Raw genomic sequence first — 19,471 nt, forward strand, 5'->3', positions numbered from 1 at the left:
ATTGTCTTCATTGTTACACACTCCAACTCAACAATCTTCATTATATTTACCATGGTTGATCAATTTAATAAAAAAATTCATTTTTACTTTTAAACTTTAGCAAATAGTCTTATGCTAAACTATCACCTGAATCTAATAAAAATATTTTATTTTTAATCTTATATATGATCACCCATGGTGAACGATCAAAATTGTTATCATACCATGTTATAAGACACCTCATAAAAAAATTCATTATTATCATTGATAGTGATTAACAACGTAAATAATCATCATAATACATATTGACTATTAACACAATCATCAATAATTTGTGTACATACCCTCCACACACGTATATACATATGTGTGTGAAGGTAATCAAACAAAAATCGATATTGATCTAGAAATTAAAAATCATTCCATAATCATTACTTATAATTACAAAAATCACGATTTTATACACAATTAACTACTGTTTTGAGTCATTAAAACTACTTATGACAACAAGGTGGTCATAAAATGGCAGAAGACCCGTAAAAAAGAGATGAAGACCACGATTCATCTTCAGGGCCGTTGTATACCTTTTGAGGGCCCAAGGGAGAGGAGAAAAAATAGGCCCTAATTTTTTTTACTTCACTAAGTTTGATAAAATATAACTTACATCAATGCAAACTCAAATTTTAGTCTACTTTCGTAGGAGAAAAACTTAAAAACACTTAAGTCTTAACAATAATTCAAATAACAACAAATTATGAAAAACAACTTCGTCGATTCAGTGTGTGTATTAGATGTACAAAACAAAAGATTGTAAAAAATGCTTGATAATATTTATATGTGAGTGCATGATTGATAATACTATTAGTTTAGATAAGGACATAGTCACTTAGAATAAAATAGGCACAATGACCACAAAGATGTTAAAATAATAAAAAGTTTAACTTATTTTTCTTCTAACACTATATGGATTATACAATTTTGGGCTTCTAAATTTTTTGGGCTCCGGACAGTCAACCTAGATACCTTCCATTTGAAACGAGCCTGTTCACCCTTAGAAGAGAATAAAAGGAAAAGAAGAAAGAGAAAAATGAACCAAAAAAAAAACCATCAATTATAATATGATTCGATTTGAATACATAATGGCCCTGTTTGGGAATTAGCGGTTAGCTGTTAGCGAATTGAATTAGATGTTTTGACTAGCTGATTTAAATAGATGTTTTGACTAGCGGATTAAATTAGCGGTTTCTTGTAAAACTGTTTGGTAAATAGCTGTTTGATGAGCTTTTTGTGACACATGCCCAAACAGCTAACCTAAAAAGCTCCTCAAACTAGCTTTTTGAAAATTAGCTTTTTGAGATCAAACCTCTATTTCAATCCGCTAACTACCAAACACTAACATTAGCGGATTGAAATAGTCAAACCTCTAAAACACCCCAAACCTCTAATTTTACCCAAAACCTCTAACTTCCAAACACCCCCAATAGTAAAGACATACATAAAATATTCTCGAGTATCATATAGTCATGACTGGTCCAAAATTTATCTTTTATTATTAATCGCGTTCATAATTTCTTAATTTCCACTCAGCACCTACTTTAATATTTGCTTATTTTCTCTATTTACTATCAAACGGTAGAAATATTTACATGCAGGAATATTTCAAGGCAGGAATGCAAATTTAAGAGCACAAATAATTGAATAGAATTAATTATCTAATTGGTCACTGAAGTGGGCGTAATGTATCAAGTTGGTCACTGAACTCAAAACGGTATCAAGATGGTCACTGAAGTGGCCATAAATATCAAACAAGTATCTTGAAATATAAATTCAAGCACTAAAAATATTATTTATAAAGATTTACACATTATTTTTTAAATGTTACCACAATCAACTAAAAGGTTATGACTTCTAGTATTTAAAATAATATATTTATATTTTATCAAGTTTATTTATTATTTATATATTATTATATAGTTATTTTCTTTATTTTAATTAAAAATAAATAATAAATAAACTTGATAAAATCTAGATATATTATCATAAATATTAGAAGTCATAACCTTTGACTTGGTTTTGGTAACATTCAAAAATACTGTGTAAAAATTTATAAATAATATTTTTACTGCTTAAATTCATATTTCAAGGTACTTGTTTGATATTTATAGCCACTTCAGTGATCATCTTGATACCGTTTTGTGTTCAGTAACCAACTTGATACATTAAGCCCACTTCAGTGACCAATTAGATAATTAACCCGAATTTGAATAGCAACCAAAAGGAGCCATGCGATAGCCGAAAGCTTCAAACGGAATGGCAATAGCCGAAAGCTCTGACCAATCATTCACACCAAAAAGCTTAAGATTGACATGTTCATATGTTTACATGTTAAAGAGCTGAAAGTAGAATAGAATGTGTACAAGTTTGTTAAAAACACAACAAATTCAAATACCAGGTCACTCAGAGTCCTTACTTATCCATGCTAGTACTGGTAATAAAATGAAAGCTGAATTTCTGTCTACAAATTATTCAAACACCTTCATAATTTAAATTAAATCAGAAAATACGAACATGTTGAACGTCGCGTTTGAATGTAATTTGACGCAAACAACTAGCTCGTGAAGTATTTAGGGTCGCTAAATCATCTTCAAAATAAGTCCTTAATTTTTCGGAAAAATTACTCTTCCGAAAGGCCTAGTTTGATTTGAAATTATTTTTCGGAAAAATTCACTTAATTCCAGAAAAATATGTAAATGTGTGAAAATACGTAAATGTATACTCTTTCTAAAATGAGTAACTTATTTTCATACACACTGAATCACAAACACATTTGAATATGTATTACGGAAAAAATAATATATAAATGTAAATTCCTTCCTCAAAACAGGTCCTTAATTTCGTAAAAATGATGCGACAAACATGCTCAGTGTAAAAAAGGTGATTACGTTTAACAATTTAATATGTCCTCGATGTCGAGTACAAAGTACGAATCGTGATTTTTTTAATTATTTACCTACCCAGAGCCCAGAATCCAGAGACACTCCAACTAAACTATGGTGAAACATTGCAGTTCGCACCAGACTAGTACTCCACTACTCCATTCCCAGGAGGACGGAGTCCAGGAGATGGAGGGAAGAAAAGACTCGAAACATATTTTAAAACTCTTATAAAATAGAATTTTATAAATTATGGCAAAAAAAAATCTTCTGAATGAAGTACAAGTTTTATAAAAATGTGAAAATTTTAAAAATAAATTATGAAATTATATTTTATAAGACAGGAGAAAAACGGTAAAGAAAACAGAGGTACGTATCAAGCAGTTTGTAAGGAACTACAGTAAATAGTTAAACCCGAACCACAAGTACACTAACTAGATTAGACCAACATGATACCATCAGTGTACTATTTGTAAGCAACTTTACAGGAAAAAAATAAGAAGCACAATCAGGTACATGATGCAAAATATGAAAATCAGGTACTTTCTGCAGCTGCATCTTTCACATGAAATGAAGGAAAGAATCAAATATCAGCTTTGTACCAAGGATAATACATAGTGGTGCCATGCATGATAAACACAAATAATGCAGATGTGCAAGAAAACACTTCGTTTGTCATCATGAATTCAATATGAAAAGAATCCAAAGTGTTCATCTTAGCACTTAGCAGCCTAGACTGATGCTCCTATTTTAGTGGTGCCAAATGATGCAAGGTTTGAGCCTTGTCGGAGACGTATAAGCGATCACTAACCAGGCCTTAACCAGCAACTACCATGCCGAGCTGGTGTAAGCGACTACTAACCAGGCCTTAACCAGCAACAACCATGCTGAGCTGGTACTGCCACCATAACATAGCTTACAAATTATTTCCTAACAATTACAAATGGTAGAGAGTTGATACAGATGCAATGAAAGTGAATTATGGGCAGTTCGTTCGTCGTACAGACAAGAACTATCATGAAAATCTTCCAGGAATCAAGCATCCTACTTGCATAAGTTTATTCGTATCAACTAAGGTAGTGGGGCCTAATTTGTTTACTATGATGCGAGTGTGTGACTCACACACCCTTATGTGAGTAGTGACTAATGAGACCAAATCATTCAAACAAGATAAGAGATGGTATACTAATCAGAAGGTGCATAATACTACCAAATAGAGGGGTGTTAAAGCATATGTTCTAGAAGAGTTGTAATAGAGGTGTAAATACGCCTCCCCCCATTTGTTTTGTGATTTGGTAAATTTTTGCAAATTCAACATTTGACTCCATATATAAACATACTATTTTCAATAGTTGAAGATATGTGCATTTAAGACCGCAATCAATGTCGTACATAGAAGTATGACTCGTTATACACAAACCCCTACAACTTGTCACCTTAATTTGGCATCCATGGCCCCTCCATCTAGCTCACATAACACTTGATACCCCAGCCACCAGCCAACAATGAGTTGTTAATAAACCAAGTCAAATTGAATCACTATTTTAGGAACCAACCATATGACAAAAACTACAATAATGTGACAACAAGAGCATGCAGTCTTAATCAATATCCTATTTTCAACCAACTTGAAGCTGTAAGGCTGAATTTACTAGAATACAGATGAATCTAACTCTAAGATTAGCTTCGCTTTCTCTTTCTTAGCTTCCTTATCAGAGACCCAAATAATTTATCGAGGATATATTCATTGTAATCATAATGCATGCATAATGAAGTATATCTATTATACAGAAAACACAACTTCAAATGAAAGGAATCTAGGACATAGATAAAGAATCCAAAGAATGTACTTGCTTACCATCAAACGATCGTCAAGCCTCCTCATCTAGCTTGGATGATTAATTCATTCGAGCATGATGATTAATCAATTCCACTCCTGCACAACTTGCAGATATATTCTATAGCGGCAATATATCAGCTCATAGCTCTTTAAAGAAATTGGAGATCAAATATATTGCACCAAGTCAGATATGCTAATAGCTCCTTAAAGTTATGAAAGATTAAATAGAATGTACCAAGTCACATAAGCTAAAAAAACACATAACTGAAAGACCTGCAGAAAATGCAGTTCACAACCATTGCAAAAGGTTACATCTACCTCACAATCAGTTCCTAGAGTAAGACATTCGAACAATCTATCAGTTGCGAATTTAACTCATTCATTCTACCTAGTAAGACGGCGGGGGACGCGGCGGAGGTGTCCAAAACACATCATGATGCATCTGCCCATTTGGTAACATATTCGGTGGTAAGCTGTACATAGGCACAGGCGATGCAGCATCCGGATCACCGGCCATTCCATGAGATTGAGCAGAACTACCACCACCTCCACCACCACTATGTCCCGGATTCCCCGCTTGCATTCCCCCTTCACCAGCCTCCGGCACCTCCTCTTCCAAAGGCAAACGCTCATAAGTAGTCTTCATAAACGTCGCCGCGATAACCATCACCGGGCCCGAAGCAACCAATGCTCCCATAACAGTCCCCCCCACAACCTGCCCCTGACCCCCAGCCAAATAAACAGTCAATCCATTCGCTTGAGGCGGCGATGGAGCAGGCAAGAAAGCCCCGGTAAGCGACAAGATCTCAAATCTCCCCTGTAGAGTAATCACACCCCCAGGAGCCGCTGGCTGCCGCAGTGTCACATTATTCACAATCCCACTCCCACTAAGCACCGAAACCCCCACAAGGCGGCGCTGCGCAAAAGTAGCAATACACTCCACAACATCACTCCCATTACTAATCTCCAACACATGGCTTCTCAAAGCATTAGGGCTATCCTTGGTTATCACAACAGGAGGCTTAGGCTTGTTTTTCGAACCCGGGGGCCTTCCTCTGGGACGCCGGCTCCCTGAGCTACCAAGATCAGAAATCACAAGAGCTCCACTAATATTCCCCATCTCCATCTCCTGATGCTCCTCATGATGCTCTTGCTTCCTCTCTTCATCTTCTTGCTTTGGAGCACTGCCTCTGGGGCTGTTTGTAGCTGTGTTGTCCATCAATTCTTGATCTTCTCTCCTGGCTCCAACTCCAAGCCTATTCAACCCTTCTTTATCTTGCTCTTCTTCACACATCGGGTTCATCGCCACGTTCCCTGTCCACCACCTGTTAGCCATTATATCTCTCTCCCTCTCTCCAAAATCTCTCTCCCTCTCTCTCTCTCCAAAATCTCTCTCTCCCAGAAATCTAATCTCTATCTCTCTCTCTCTCTCTCTCTCCGGAATCCTCTATCTATCTCTATCTTGACAAACCCAAAGTCTTACCCACAATAAATGCAAATATTTGAGTAGCTGCTCCTGCTGCTATATTTTCTCTGCTTTGAAGAGACAAGACAACTTTTGTACATAAATAGACCTTAAAATTATCCTTATCTCTGCTCCTTGGCTTTTGTCTCTTTTCTATACTTAAAAAAGCACACAACCAAATAAATATAAATCCCACCCCAAATCCACCAGATTTCAATATAGATACACCAAAATCTTCAAAAACCCTAATAAATCCCCATCCCCCAGATCCATTTTTTTCCCATTTTTCACATAAAAACAAAACCCAAAAAACCAAACTAAAAATAAAAAAATAAAAAAAATTGTCTACTGAATAGTCCTTTTAATAGCTCTAGTCAAACAAACTACATGGAACTCTGTGCCAAGCAGTACAAATGTTATGTAAGTGTGTAAAGTCATCACAAAAGTACTGTAGAAGAGTGTAGAAGAAGGTAAAAATGTACTGCTAGGCATAAAAAAACTGACTGAGTTGGTACGAAGTGTTTAGGGTTGAGAAGAATCGTTGGTCATCTGGGTTTTACATGGATGAAATCCTCGAACACTTACTTTTTTGCTCTTTCTCTTGCTTTTTCGCTATGTGTATTTTGTGTACGTTACTGTGGGTTTGGTGTACGTTAAAAGGACTTTAACCTGGCGTACGATAAGGATATGTAACCTCGAGAGTATGTGTATGTGTTTATACATGTGTCTTTGTTTGTGTCCGAATTACTACAAAACTATGGCGGTTTTGCAGCTTTGTGTTGTGCTTTACTTTTACTATGGTTTTACTACAAGCTAAGCTTCTCTTTCCCACTGATTTGGTTTTGTGGGGTTGTTTCGAGGTATTGGCTGGCACCTGGTGTTTCAAATTTTTGCTAGCGAAACACAGGTGGATCGGTGGAAATGCGGAATCATAGTTCCTACGAGGGAAAATAGATTTTTTTGTCACCGAACTTATTATGTTTTTAGAAACTTGCCACTCAACTAATTTCTTTTTCCTTTTAGTCACTGATGTTAGGTTCGGAATTTTTTTTGCCACTAAAGTTAGGTTCGGATTTGATTATTACAATTATATTAATTCTTTGTAGTATTATTAAAATTGTAGCGATAACATGTAATATTTTGATGATTTGATATATGTCTATCTTTATATATATATATATATAGAGTTAAGTTCAATGGAGACCATATTTTTATTGGAGACCTGGAGACCATATATGTTCTGCAAGTAAAATATTTCATAAAAACATTGCAAAACATTCTAATTTTGCGAATCATGTTCTACGAAATCATTATTTCATCTAAAATCTTGAATATCATATAAGTTTACATGTGGAACATTACAAAATGTTTTGTTCTATGAAATATGTTTAGTATGCAGAACATTTGTTCAACTTGCAGAACATACATTATCACCTTATTAAACATAGATGATTTTCAACAATTTTAATGAATACATGATATTTGTAGAACATATTTTACAAAATAATATATTTTATAGTGTTTTGATTGCAGAACATACGTGGTCTCCGAGGTCTCCGATGAAATAGCGGTCTCCATAGAACTTTCCTCTATATATATATATATTACTTTTATGTACCCAAGATCGTTTATCTTCGGTGATAAGAGTTAAACACGCATTTTACGGTTTCTAAAAGTGTACTCTCATAAATTATTTTATTTTTTCTTCCGAATAAAAATTTAGTGTTTGAATTTTTATACGCAAAAAGAAAATCTCATAAATCATCGAATATTAAGTTTTCCTCCCTATTTATTTATCTTTATCTTGAAAATTATAATAAGATAAAGTTATTAAAAATTATGAGGATAAATTTAAAAGTGATCTTAGTCTGAACTAGGTGATTGAAACTTTAATAGTGAAAGATGATGCATCGTATCACTCAATTAGACTTTATTTTATCATGGAGAGCATAAATTATTTGAAGTTATTGATTTCATACTGATGATTTGATGAATTTCTAGAATTCTAATTACGATTTTTCCTGATTTTAATATTATATCACCTCATTTTATGTTATTATTGCTATATACAAAAATATAAACATACATCATATTATCAAAAAATTATATACTATCACTATGTATTAATGATGCTACAAAAAATTATCACAATGCTAATAATCATGTCCGAACCTAAGTTAGTGACTAAAAAACAAATCCAAACCTAACATTAGTGACTAAAAGGAAAAAAAATTTAGTTGAGTGGCAAGTTTCTAAAAGCATAATAAGTTCGGTGACAAAAAAATCTATTTTCCCTTCCTATAAAAGGTTGGATTTAATGTACTCTCTCAGTTTCAAATTACATGTGCACTTTTGAAAAAATCACACAGTTTAAGAAAAGTGGTTGTTTACAAATTAATTGCATTAAATAACCATAATATGTGGTATGAGAATGATCTAGGAAATATAAATAAGAGATATGTGGAGTGCAATTAACTTTGGAAATATAATTTTGTATTGGAAGTTGAAGTGGACAACTAATTTGAAACAATTTTTTTTTTAAAAAGTGGACATGTAAATTAAAATGGAGGGAGTATTAAAGTTTTATTTATCATTAAATTTAAATTACTGAAACAATTAAAAGTGTTTCTTATTTTTAGACGTGTAAAATTATTTTCAGCAAATAATATGATTATTAATACTATTTTAAAATTCAAAATTTATAATCAAAACAACTTGCAGAAATACAAAATCAAAAATATATTTCAGGAAACTATGGTCATGTTTGTTTCAAGGAAACAAAAACTGTTTTTGACTTCTACTTCTTTTGATCCATTTGTCTAAATAAGTAGAAATATTTTTCCAAACTGACTTATTTAGTCCTCACTCCTCATCGACTTATTTACTTGGAGTAATTTTTTTTTAACTTGCCCAGACGGTCCCGTATCAACAAATTTCCCATTTCTCATTCTTCTGATTTGAACCGATCATCCTACTGCAGCTGGTAACATACTGCGTTCTGGAACTGGAATAGGTTCGTGACGTTAGTGCAGAGTTTTACCAATTTTTGTCTCAATCTCTCTTCTCAATGTGATAAGAGGCATAATAAAATAATTTTTTCCTCTGATATTGTTTGTTGGTCGTTAACAAAGAGTCATATTCAAATTTATAAATAATACGTTACTTCTTTTTACTTTTCTAAAATCGATTTGAGCTTGTTTAAACTAATTAAAATTGACTCAAATGATAAGGGTGTGGTCCGGTCAAAAAGTAATATTAACTATTATTGATTTATTATATTTTATCATATAATATATGTATAGAGCTGATTATTTTTGAAAATTGGTGTGTTAATTTGAATATGATAAATTTTGAAGGAATTACATGTTTTTATAATTTCTAAATATTTTAAATTATAGTCAATATAATTTTATTTGATTTACTCTTAAATCCTAAGACCCTAAATAAATTCTATAAATTAAATTATGGGTGACTCCAAAAAATAAAAATATAAACAAATTTTATTGAAATTTATAAATCATTATTATTTTGTTGAAATATATGAGAAAACACATTCAAAGTATAAGTACTCCAATTAGTTTATTATTTTGAAATGAATATATAATATTTCAAAACAAAGATCCACATGTCAAAAGGTTCCGGTATTGTTGGGTAAATTCAGAGAAATATTGTAAAATTAAAAATAAATTATAAGTAAATTTCTTAAAATCTGAATATATCATCATAAATACTAGAATTCATAACCTTTCATTTGATTATAGTAACACCCAAGAAAAATGTGTGGAACTCAATGGGAAAAAAAATTACTTCTCGAAAAGATATTAGAGGTATCTATTTGATATATTTCATGACAATAGTGATTCAAATGAGACCAAAAATTTTCGAATGATCCACTTAATATTTTCCAGTGTAATAAGTGATCTATTTGATAATTAACCCAAGAAAGAAATGAGGGAAATAATGAGGGCTGATGCCTACTCCCCGAGTTATAAAAAGTAAGGAAAGCGATGAAAAGGAGGTAAAACTATATAATTTTCACTTTTATCTGTGCTTTCGAATTTTTTAAAAGAACAAAATGAAAATGAATGCAAATATAACATAGCTTCATCCCAAAAAATGAGATGAGCACATTTGCTATCACTTACATTCACTTGTTTTCTCACCCAATAAAACTCACGAGCAGGAGCCAAGAGTCATCGTCGGGTGTGTGGATGTGCTTATAAGTTCAGCTACCACCGCACTTATAAGTCAGATATAGTTTGTATAACATATTTATAAATAAATTTCTAACTTATAAATTAAAATCCGAAAAATTGAAATTTCTGATCTCTTTTAATAACTTTTTCAATTTTCAGATTTAATTTTATAAATATGTGCATTACCATTTTAAAAGATAAGTTATAATAAATCATTATTATATTAATAATTTTATATCCAACAAATTATAAACATCAAAAAAATATCCAAACACAAAAATTAAAAATTACTTCTTACTTATGATTAACTTTATATTCATAGATAATATATATTCTTTTTAAATCAAACCAAACAGTCTTCTTAAATACATTTATTTACACGTATATATCCTCAAAAATACAGATGAAAATCTTTAGAATGTATAGAGAAGAAAGATGGGCAAGGTGTAGTGTCATGTGCTCACATCATTTTCTTGAATTCAAACATGTGTATGCACATGTTACATGTATCCTCTCTCGATCGTTCTCTCGGCCCTTTACTTTATCCTCTGTTGCATCTCGTCACCATCGATGTATTTCAATTTTAGATTAATGTGGTGTTTGACAGGCAAATATAAGCCCATTTCTCAGCTTATAAGTTATAAGCACTTATGTGTACTGTTTGTGTAAAAAATAGAGAAGCACTTAAAAAAAGTTAAGATTACTAACTTTTGTTTCAGGACTTCCGCTTATTTGTCAAACAGTTTAATCGCTTATAAGTTTTAACTTGTTTCAGACTTCTATTTCTCTTTTTTATTTTAAGCAAAAAGCACTTATTTTAAACTCATCCAAACAGCCTCTAAATATAAGCTCGACTTTTTGGTTTATGAGTTAAAAATACTTTTCTTAACGTTTGTGTGAAATATCATGAAGTACTCAAAAAAAGTTAGAAATAATAGCTCTTGTTTCAGGATTTTTATTTTTTTTCAAACAGTTTAATCTTTTATAAATCTTAACTTGTTTTTAATTTCTATTTCATTTTTTTACTTTAATCAAAACGTACTTATTTTAAACTCACCCAGATGGCCCCATTATATTTTTTTAAATATTGTAAAAATTAATATTTAGTAAAACTTAATTTCAAATTATTGCCTTTAAGAATGAGTTTTATTATAATCATCATTTTGTGAATATTTTATTTATTGAGAAATTAAATCAATAAACTTTAGGGGTTTTCTCATAAATACCTAAATCTAAATTTTGTTTTGCGAAAACACTAATTGTTTTTAAAATATTTTGCAAAAATATCAAATTTTAAAATATTTGTAAAAATACTATATGCAACCCGTTGCAACCACATGCTATCCTTACTTGCAACCAGATTGCAACCATATTTGCAAATATTTTTTAAAAAGTTAGTATTTCTGCAATTTTTTAAAAAATATAGTAAAATCGCAAAAAACACTTAGAAAAATTAGTATTTTTGATAAATTCCCTAAACTTTATTAATCCAACAATTGATATCTACACTATAATTTCAAAAGGATTAAATTATAAACATTTTAACAAAAAAGATTATAACAATATAAGTTTGTGCATGTGACCTTTATATCTATTTCAGTTAAAATTACACATCACCTTCTCCCGGCACCCGTCTGATCAATTAATTTGCAGATTAGACAAATAATTTAAACGTATGGCGTCATTTATTTAATTTTCAATTATGAAAATAACTAAAAACTTAAATGAAAATTGAGAAATGATATACATTATATATATGTTAAATTAATTACATAAACCAAGTCCAAAACTAATAAGATATGTATCTCCCATATTTTGACCACATTTTCAGTATCTTGCATTCTGATGTTAAAATGAAATTTTTGATCACCAAAATGAATTCCTTTTCCTTTTTTCCAAAAAAGAACTCCTTTCGGTGTATTAGAGTGTGGTTCGATGTTGGCTGGGCTTTGTATTCTTCCAGTATTGCATTAGGATCTTTAATTTTATCATGAGTTTGTTGGGTCCTAAATCTTTATTCTTCTGTTGGTTATATTTTGATTATCCACAGAAGATTTCAAACCTTTTATGCCCAAAAGGTTAAGAGGCCCATAGCTATGTGTAGTTTATAGAAGATAGTTTGGGGGTCGTTTAGTTCGTTAACCTTACGCAGGGACAAGAAATCTGATCAGGTTGATTAGGTTGGTAATTTAATTTTAAATATTATTATATTATTGATTAAGTTATTTTATTTTATCAGATAAAAAATTATAAATCTTTTTATTATCATAATAACGTTTATTTGTATAAATAAATAATTATATATTTTTACATACAAATAAAACTAATTTTCTATATTTATTTGTACATGAGAATACTTGTCGAAGTCCTATGTCTCGGGGTCTTGCTCACAAACTGTTTGATCAAATGCGCAGGTGATTTCTATGTGCTTAAACTTTTCATTCACGAATATGGCCACTGTGATATCACCTTTACCACAACTTGTACATATTACTAGTGATAAAAAGTCTGTTGTTGCTCTGAGATCATGTTTTCTCCCAGCGCCCATCTCTGATAACACGGGAAGTAAAAGATTCTGTAACAATATTAAGAGAAAGAAATGTCGAGGGGATTATTACTTGACAATTGTTTCCGCTTTTAAGCATGTTAAAGACCCTTCTTTGGACAAGAATGTAGTGAAGCAAAACAAGCTTAGGTTTGTACAGAAACTTAAAACACTATTGCTTTCGAAACCTAAGCAATTTATGCATCTCAATGACCTGTGTAAGTGTAGGTCTTATTTAGCGGTTTCTAAGCCGAAATCTATTATTTCCATGATTCATCGGTACCCAACTATTTTTGAGCTTTTCTGGATTCCAATGCCTTCGAAGCCACTCAATGCGACGAAGCCACTTACTCAACTTTGTGTACGTTTGACCCCGGAGGCAACAGCACTTGCCAAGAAAGAAAGTAAGCTTAAGTCTGATATGGCTGTTTATTTGGCTATAAAATTACAGAAACTTTTAATGCTATCGTTGCATCACCGGCTTCTGTTAGCAAAGCTGGTTCACCTTGCCCCTGACCTTGGTCTTCCTGTTGATTTTCGGGCTAGACTCTGTAATGAACATCCAGAGCGGTTTAAGGTTGTTGACACTTCGTATGGTCGTGCTCTTGAGCTTGTGTCATGGGACTCACATTTGGCCAAACGTATGCCATCACCAGAGGTAGTTAAACGTGATGATTTAATAGTGGACAGGCCCTTGAAATTCAATCGCTTGAGAATTCGGAGAAAGGGGTTTAATGTAAAGAGGCGCCACCAAGAGTTTCTGATCAAGTTTGAAGAATTCACGGATGTATGCCCATATAATACAAAAGTGGGAGATTTGGTAAAAGAGTCACTGAGGGCTGAAAAGAGAGCTTGTGATGTAGTGAGGGAGGTGTTAGGAATGACGGTTGAGAAGAGGACCTTGGTTGACCATTTAACACACTTCCGGAGGGATTTTGGACTTCCCAACAAGTTGAGGGGCTTGCTGGTGAGGCATCCCGAGTTGTTTTATGTGAGCCTGAAAGGTCAAAGGGACTCTGTGTTTCTAGTAGAAGGCTATGATGACAAGGGTGTACTATTGGAGAGGGATGCAACAACGGTGACAAAAGAACTATTACTGGACTTGGTTAATGAAGGGAAGAGGATGAGGCGAGAAAGGAGGATAAAGGGTGACACTACTGACCGTCATATCGACCTCCAACAAGTGGAATTTGATGATGCAGATGATGAACCTGATGAGTATGGGGATGATTTAGATAATTTATTTGAATCTGATGATGATTATGGTTCTGGAAGCAATGATGATGAGAATCAGAGGGACGAGTTGTTTGAGATTTACAAGGAAGGTGTGTTTTGGACTGCTGAAGTGGATTCTTCCCTTGGCATTGAGAATGGTAGAAATTTGGAACCTTGGTGAGATATCAGGTATTCTGGTAGTATACAAATTCTTGAGGTCTCTCTCTGGTTGTAAAGTAGTTCCCCTGCACTGGAACTTGTTGCATCATTTTGCGCAAGAGGAAGAAACAATAAATATTTTCATCATGGCGTGAAATACCATAGGGTCTTTATAAGTAAGAAATTTATATACTTTGTTACAATGTGTTAAGTTGTCTACAGGCTTCTTAAACATTTTTGGACTTGTGATTTGTACATTAAGGTAATTTGTGTGTTCAAGACCCTCCTACAGTTTAATGGTTTTGCTTGTAGTCGATGTAAACAGAGCCACAGAGGCAAGTCAATCTTATTTACCATTCCAAATTATCAGTTAAAACATGATTGTTTGAATCTTAAAAAAAAGAAGAAAACTTCGAGGCCATAAGGTTTTCCATATAAACAACAGATGATATTACTCCCTTGGAATATTTAGTTTGATTTTTTCGACATATTTCTTTAAGTATTTTGATCGCATAGTAAAATTATTTTTATTATATTTTTTTTTGGAATGTTAATATTAATCAATTATTTTTATTAGGAAAAATTAAAATATATAATAATTTTAACTATACGATGAAATGATTTAGAAATATATGTTAAAAAATTATATTTCATATTAAATTAAATTAGATTTTGTAAACTCTAAAATCTACAAATAAAATAAAAGAAAAGGACAACCTTTTAAAGTTGTAATGGATAATTAGTTTGGTGACACAAACACACAAGAGCTTTGGTTTTGTAATGCAATGGCAGTTCTCAACTTCTCCTACATGTGTCTTTCCAACCCACTTCCTCCAAAATCCAATCACTCTTCTTCTCTTCACTTCTCATCTTCACTCACCTTTACCAAAGTACAACATATATATATCCATTTCTATACATACATATACATCAACAATTCTATCTTGTTGACATCTATCTATCTCTTTTTTTTTTCAGGAACTGAAGAACACCAATGCCAAGGTTATAAATGAAGACTCTTTTGGAGATTTTGTAGCTAAAGCTGGCTTTGTGGGTCTTATCTCTGCTTCTCTTTTCTTTGCATCTGATCCTGCACTTGCTTTTAAGGTGAAAATTCTACATTTTTAGAGTCTTGTGGGCATGCTGTGAATTCTTGAAATATATATTGGTTTAAGTTATGATGGGGTTTTTGAATAATTAAAATGTGAATAGGGTGGGGGTCCTTATGGTTCTGAAGTAACAAGAGGACAGGATTTAACTGGAAGAGATTTTAGTGGCAAGACTTTGATCAAGCAAGACTTTAAGACGGTAGGTCTTATCCAATTAAGTTACGTTATTTGTGCGCAGACACGGTGTGTTTGTGTTGTATTGGTTGTTGGATAATAGAGGCTCATGAGTGATTTTTTAAGTTTCAGTCAATATTGAGACAAGCCAATTTTAAAGGTGCAAAGTTACTAGGAGCTAGTTTCTTTGATGCTGATTTAACAGGTATTTGACTTCTGATTGAGACATTTTGAATAATTGAATACCATGTTGATTACTTGTTCGAAGTATTATGAAAGTGGTAGTAACTACTAACTAGTATGGTTGGGTCGTGATTGAATATTGTATTATCTCCTTGAATGCCAAAGAATGGAAGAAAAGATTGTCAATGTAATGGCATAAATAGGAGTTGTTCACATGTGTTTGTAATGGCATATATAGGAGTTGTTCACATGTATTTTAGGAATTTGGGAACAGGTGGTAATTAAACTCAGGAGAACTAGAAATGAGCAATATTGACAGTCTAGGAACTTCTCATAGCTCATGTCAAGTAGAAATGTGCCATAAGTAATTAGTCATACATTCGTGCTGCCAGGAAACAATTAAATAAAACATTGCATATGAAGCTCTCTTGGATATATAGTTTAAGAAACATGTTCGCAATCAAGTCTAGCAAGTTTACTTTTATATTCAACACAAATATGGTTTACTCATATTTTTAAACTAGTTTTTATCTGCAACTAAAGTATCTATTCCTCCAATTGCCATTGGTTCCCTTTCCAGACTCTTACCCCTTGTTATTAGTGTGTGCTTCTGTGGACAATTCTACCTAATTTCTCTTGTAGATCCTACATAAACAAAACTAGGAAAGTGGGTAGAGAAGAGAGTGGAGAACAATTTATTGTCTGCATACAGTTTTAAAGTGACGCTGGTCAACCTGTAGCTTATGTGTTTTTGTTTGCATGTCTTTGATAGTCAATGGTAGTTCGTATGCCTGAAAACTATCTGAGTAGGGAATATTTGGAAGATCCATGCCGTTCTTAGAAAGAAAAATTATGCTGCACAAGTTACATGCATATATTGGTGGTCCGCTCTATCTCCCAGGGTTATATTATCCTCAGTCTTTTTTTATTATCAGGGGCTGATCTATCAGATGCTGATCTTAGAGGTGCAGACTTTTCATTGGCAAATGTAACAAAGGTTGTTTCGGTGAATTTATTTGTTAAAAATAGTTACCTGCTTATATATCTCTGTTCAATTGTTTTCTTGCTATTAAAATTGTAAGTTCTGAGATTAGACAATTTTACTCACGCTTGTTTAGTAATTTAGGATCCAATAAGTTTTCTGTAGTAGTGAATTCGAAATTTGTTATCTCTTATAATTATCATTGGGACTAGATATTTCCTGTAGATGAGGCTTTAGTTAGGATAAGAAGTCAAAATGTCAAATTTGAAGGAAATGACTAGTTTAGATTCATATAAGGGGCTTCCCAACTTAGCACCATTGCCAGTAATGTGTACATGACTTTGCAATAAATGTTATCAGTGTATTTATATTCTTGTTACTAGATAGTACCAGGGTTGGCATTATTTCATATGAGAATCCTTCTAAATCTGTGAGCCACGACTGAAGTGCAGTTTGTGAACTTCTTACATTTTAACATACATTGCTAATTAGATGTAGATTGTATATACTACAAGCTTAGATTCTTTTTCCAATAATTTTCTGGCCATTAAATGCATGATAAAGTGAAATGTGAATTAAAGTTGCACCTTTCTAGAGTTCCTTTTGTTTCTGAATTTACTATAATAAAGCTCACCTAGATTTTAAAACTGGAAATATGGCATCTTGTTGACATTTTATTTATATTTTAATGATTTATGACTCCACAAACTGATCATCACAGCGAACTGTTTCACCTGTCTAGCCTCTTCTGGTTTGGTTCTTTCAGCATATGCAATCCATGTAACATTGTTGGTGCCTTAAGATTCTAGGGAATCTTTATAGAAGAGTTCTAAAAGAAGTTGATAGATGCTTAGACACTCACCCAACATTTATACATCTATTAATAAACTCAAATCTGTAAAATTTGTTATTTGTTATTGTTTTAGTTTAAATGACTTTTCTTGGTGAGATGTTGGTGGGAATAAGAGGTCAAATTTGGAGGAAGTAGCTCATTTCCATTTAGATGGTCACGTCCACCTTGACACCATTGCTAGTCATGTCTACCCTATTGTTAGAACTTCACAAGGAGCATGATCTGTATCTTCTTATACTTGTTACGGGCAGTAGGCTGGCGACTTGGCATATTTCCTGTAAGAATCCTAGCAAATTGAAGTACATACATGTTAATTATATAAATAACAACATTTAGGTTCTTTTCCAATGTGAAGTATGCGAAGTTTACTTTTGTTCCTCAATTACCTTTTTTTGGTCAGAAAGGTCACTATCAATAATAATCGGTATAGAAATTAATATCGTGATATCCTGTTAGCATCTTATAGTATATCAATTATTTACAACAATGAAACCTGATTTTTGTAGACTATTCCTATATTATTGAGAATGACGTGCAACTGTGCACTCCACGCAATAGAAAATTTATGTGGTAGTCTAATTAAAATTGATATATTTTAAGGAATGTCACCCTTTATACTCAGCCGAAAATTTTACAGCTATCCACGACCACTTACAGTCACTTTCTGCAGGTAAATTTGACTAATGCTAACTTGGAAGGCGCACTTACGACTGGAAACACATCTTTCAAGGGATCGATCATAACAGGCGCAGGTAAGCAGAACCAAAACCAGTTTCATTTTTTGAAGCTTATGTGCTTGATGATCAGTTATATGAAGTCGACTAATATATTGCTAAATATCTCATTGCGAACTACCTAGTCCTATGCATATAATTTGTATGGGACCTCTGAGTTGCAACTCAGACTAAAGATTTAGAGATAAGTTTGGAAAGACAATAACCATGCATGTAGCACTTAAACTATATACTTTTTTTCTTTTAACCAAGGCATTAACACATAAAATGTATCCATATTCCACCACTGCCTGTTGGTGTACCACTTGAACTAATCCCCTGGGGTCTATGATCCATAATTTGTCATTATCAGCTGAACAAATTTGAATATTTAGTTTTCATGCAATGTTAATGGAAGGAGATAGGGTGTAGCAGCCCTACATTGTATATTAATGTGATAAATACTCATTTCCACTCATTATACCATTCAAAATTGCTTCCACCTAAGATCCGGCCCTCATTTGCTGTATATTGTTAACAATGTTTTGGCTTAAACTAATTACAAAGAGCTATCTCTATCTAGCTTTAGCTAAAATCTAAATGTCAATATTTAGTTTGTGATCGAGTCAGTTTTTTCATGCACGGCATTGGTCCATTCTGGAAGATATATGCTGCTTGGTAGGGATTAGTTGTTTAGCATTTGTTACTTATTATTCTCACCAATTCCAACTGGTGCTTTCCCAGACTTCACTGATGTACCATTGAGGGGAGATCAATTGGAATACCTTTGTAAAGTTGCCGATGGGTACTCTGTTTCCAACTCTCTTTGCTTTTCCATCACTTTTATTTGTTCTAATGTGACATATATTTGTCAGGGTGAATCCGACCACTGGAAATGAAACAAGAGACACACTGCTGTGTAAATAAGTGCTCTACAACAAAGTAGCTGTACTTAATACAGGCAAGAACAGGCAGTTTGAGCGCCATGTTTTTTATTCTGTTTGGGACAACACTGATAATCATAAGCGAGCATTTTGATTCCGGGATTAAGTTTCCTGTCTGTTAATTGCAAATATTATACTTTTCATTTGAATAAATTCTCTAATCTTCTCCCGACCAAAACCC

At 32.8% G+C, this 19,471-nt stretch overlaps 3 protein-coding genes across 4 annotated transcripts; 2 read left to right on the top strand and 1 right to left on the bottom strand.

Annotated features, from left to right (window-relative positions):
* Nucleotides 1-4,939: 4,939 nt before the first annotated feature.
* LOC108211115 (AT-hook motif nuclear-localized protein 20) lies at nt 4,940-7,009 on the bottom strand. Its single transcript, XM_017382626.2, has one exon. The coding sequence runs from the start codon at nt 6,086-6,088 to the stop codon at nt 5,141-5,143; it is 948 nt and encodes a 315-aa protein (XP_017238115.1). The 5' UTR covers nt 6,089-7,009; the 3' UTR covers nt 4,940-5,140.
* A 5,243-nt stretch (nt 7,010-12,252) lies between these two features.
* Nucleotides 12,253-14,611, top strand: LOC108211401 (protein WHAT'S THIS FACTOR 1 homolog, chloroplastic). Of its 2 annotated transcripts, none has more exons than XM_017382992.2 (2): nt 12,253-12,593; nt 12,828-14,611. In XM_017382992.2, exon 2 carries the CDS (start codon nt 12,837-12,839, stop codon nt 14,352-14,354), a length of 1,518 nt encoding a protein of 505 aa, XP_017238481.1. In that variant the 5' UTR covers nt 12,253-12,593; nt 12,828-12,836; the 3' UTR covers nt 14,355-14,611. The 2 variants fall into 2 exon arrangements, with proteins under 2 accessions (XP_017238481.1, XP_017238482.1); XM_017382993.2 differs by having other exon boundaries at nt 12,253-12,584.
* Nucleotides 14,612-15,063: 452 nt separating this feature from the next.
* LOC108214874 (thylakoid lumenal 15 kDa protein 1, chloroplastic) lies at nt 15,064-19,387 on the top strand. The gene is made up of 8 exons (XM_017387113.2): nt 15,064-15,222; nt 15,311-15,439; nt 15,545-15,640; nt 15,748-15,820; nt 16,734-16,795; nt 18,304-18,385; nt 19,091-19,151; nt 19,222-19,387. The coding sequence occupies exons 1-8, from the start codon at nt 15,118-15,120 to the stop codon at nt 19,271-19,273; spliced, it is 660 nt and encodes a 219-aa protein (XP_017242602.1). The 5' UTR covers nt 15,064-15,117; the 3' UTR covers nt 19,274-19,387.
* The last annotated feature ends 84 nt before the right edge of the window (nt 19,388-19,471 follow it).

This window comes from Daucus carota, chromosome 3 (genome assembly GCF_001625215.2).
Source record: "Daucus carota subsp. sativus chromosome 3, DH1 v3.0, whole genome shotgun sequence".
NCBI classification, from domain to species: domain Eukaryota; kingdom Viridiplantae; phylum Streptophyta; class Magnoliopsida; order Apiales; family Apiaceae; genus Daucus; species Daucus carota.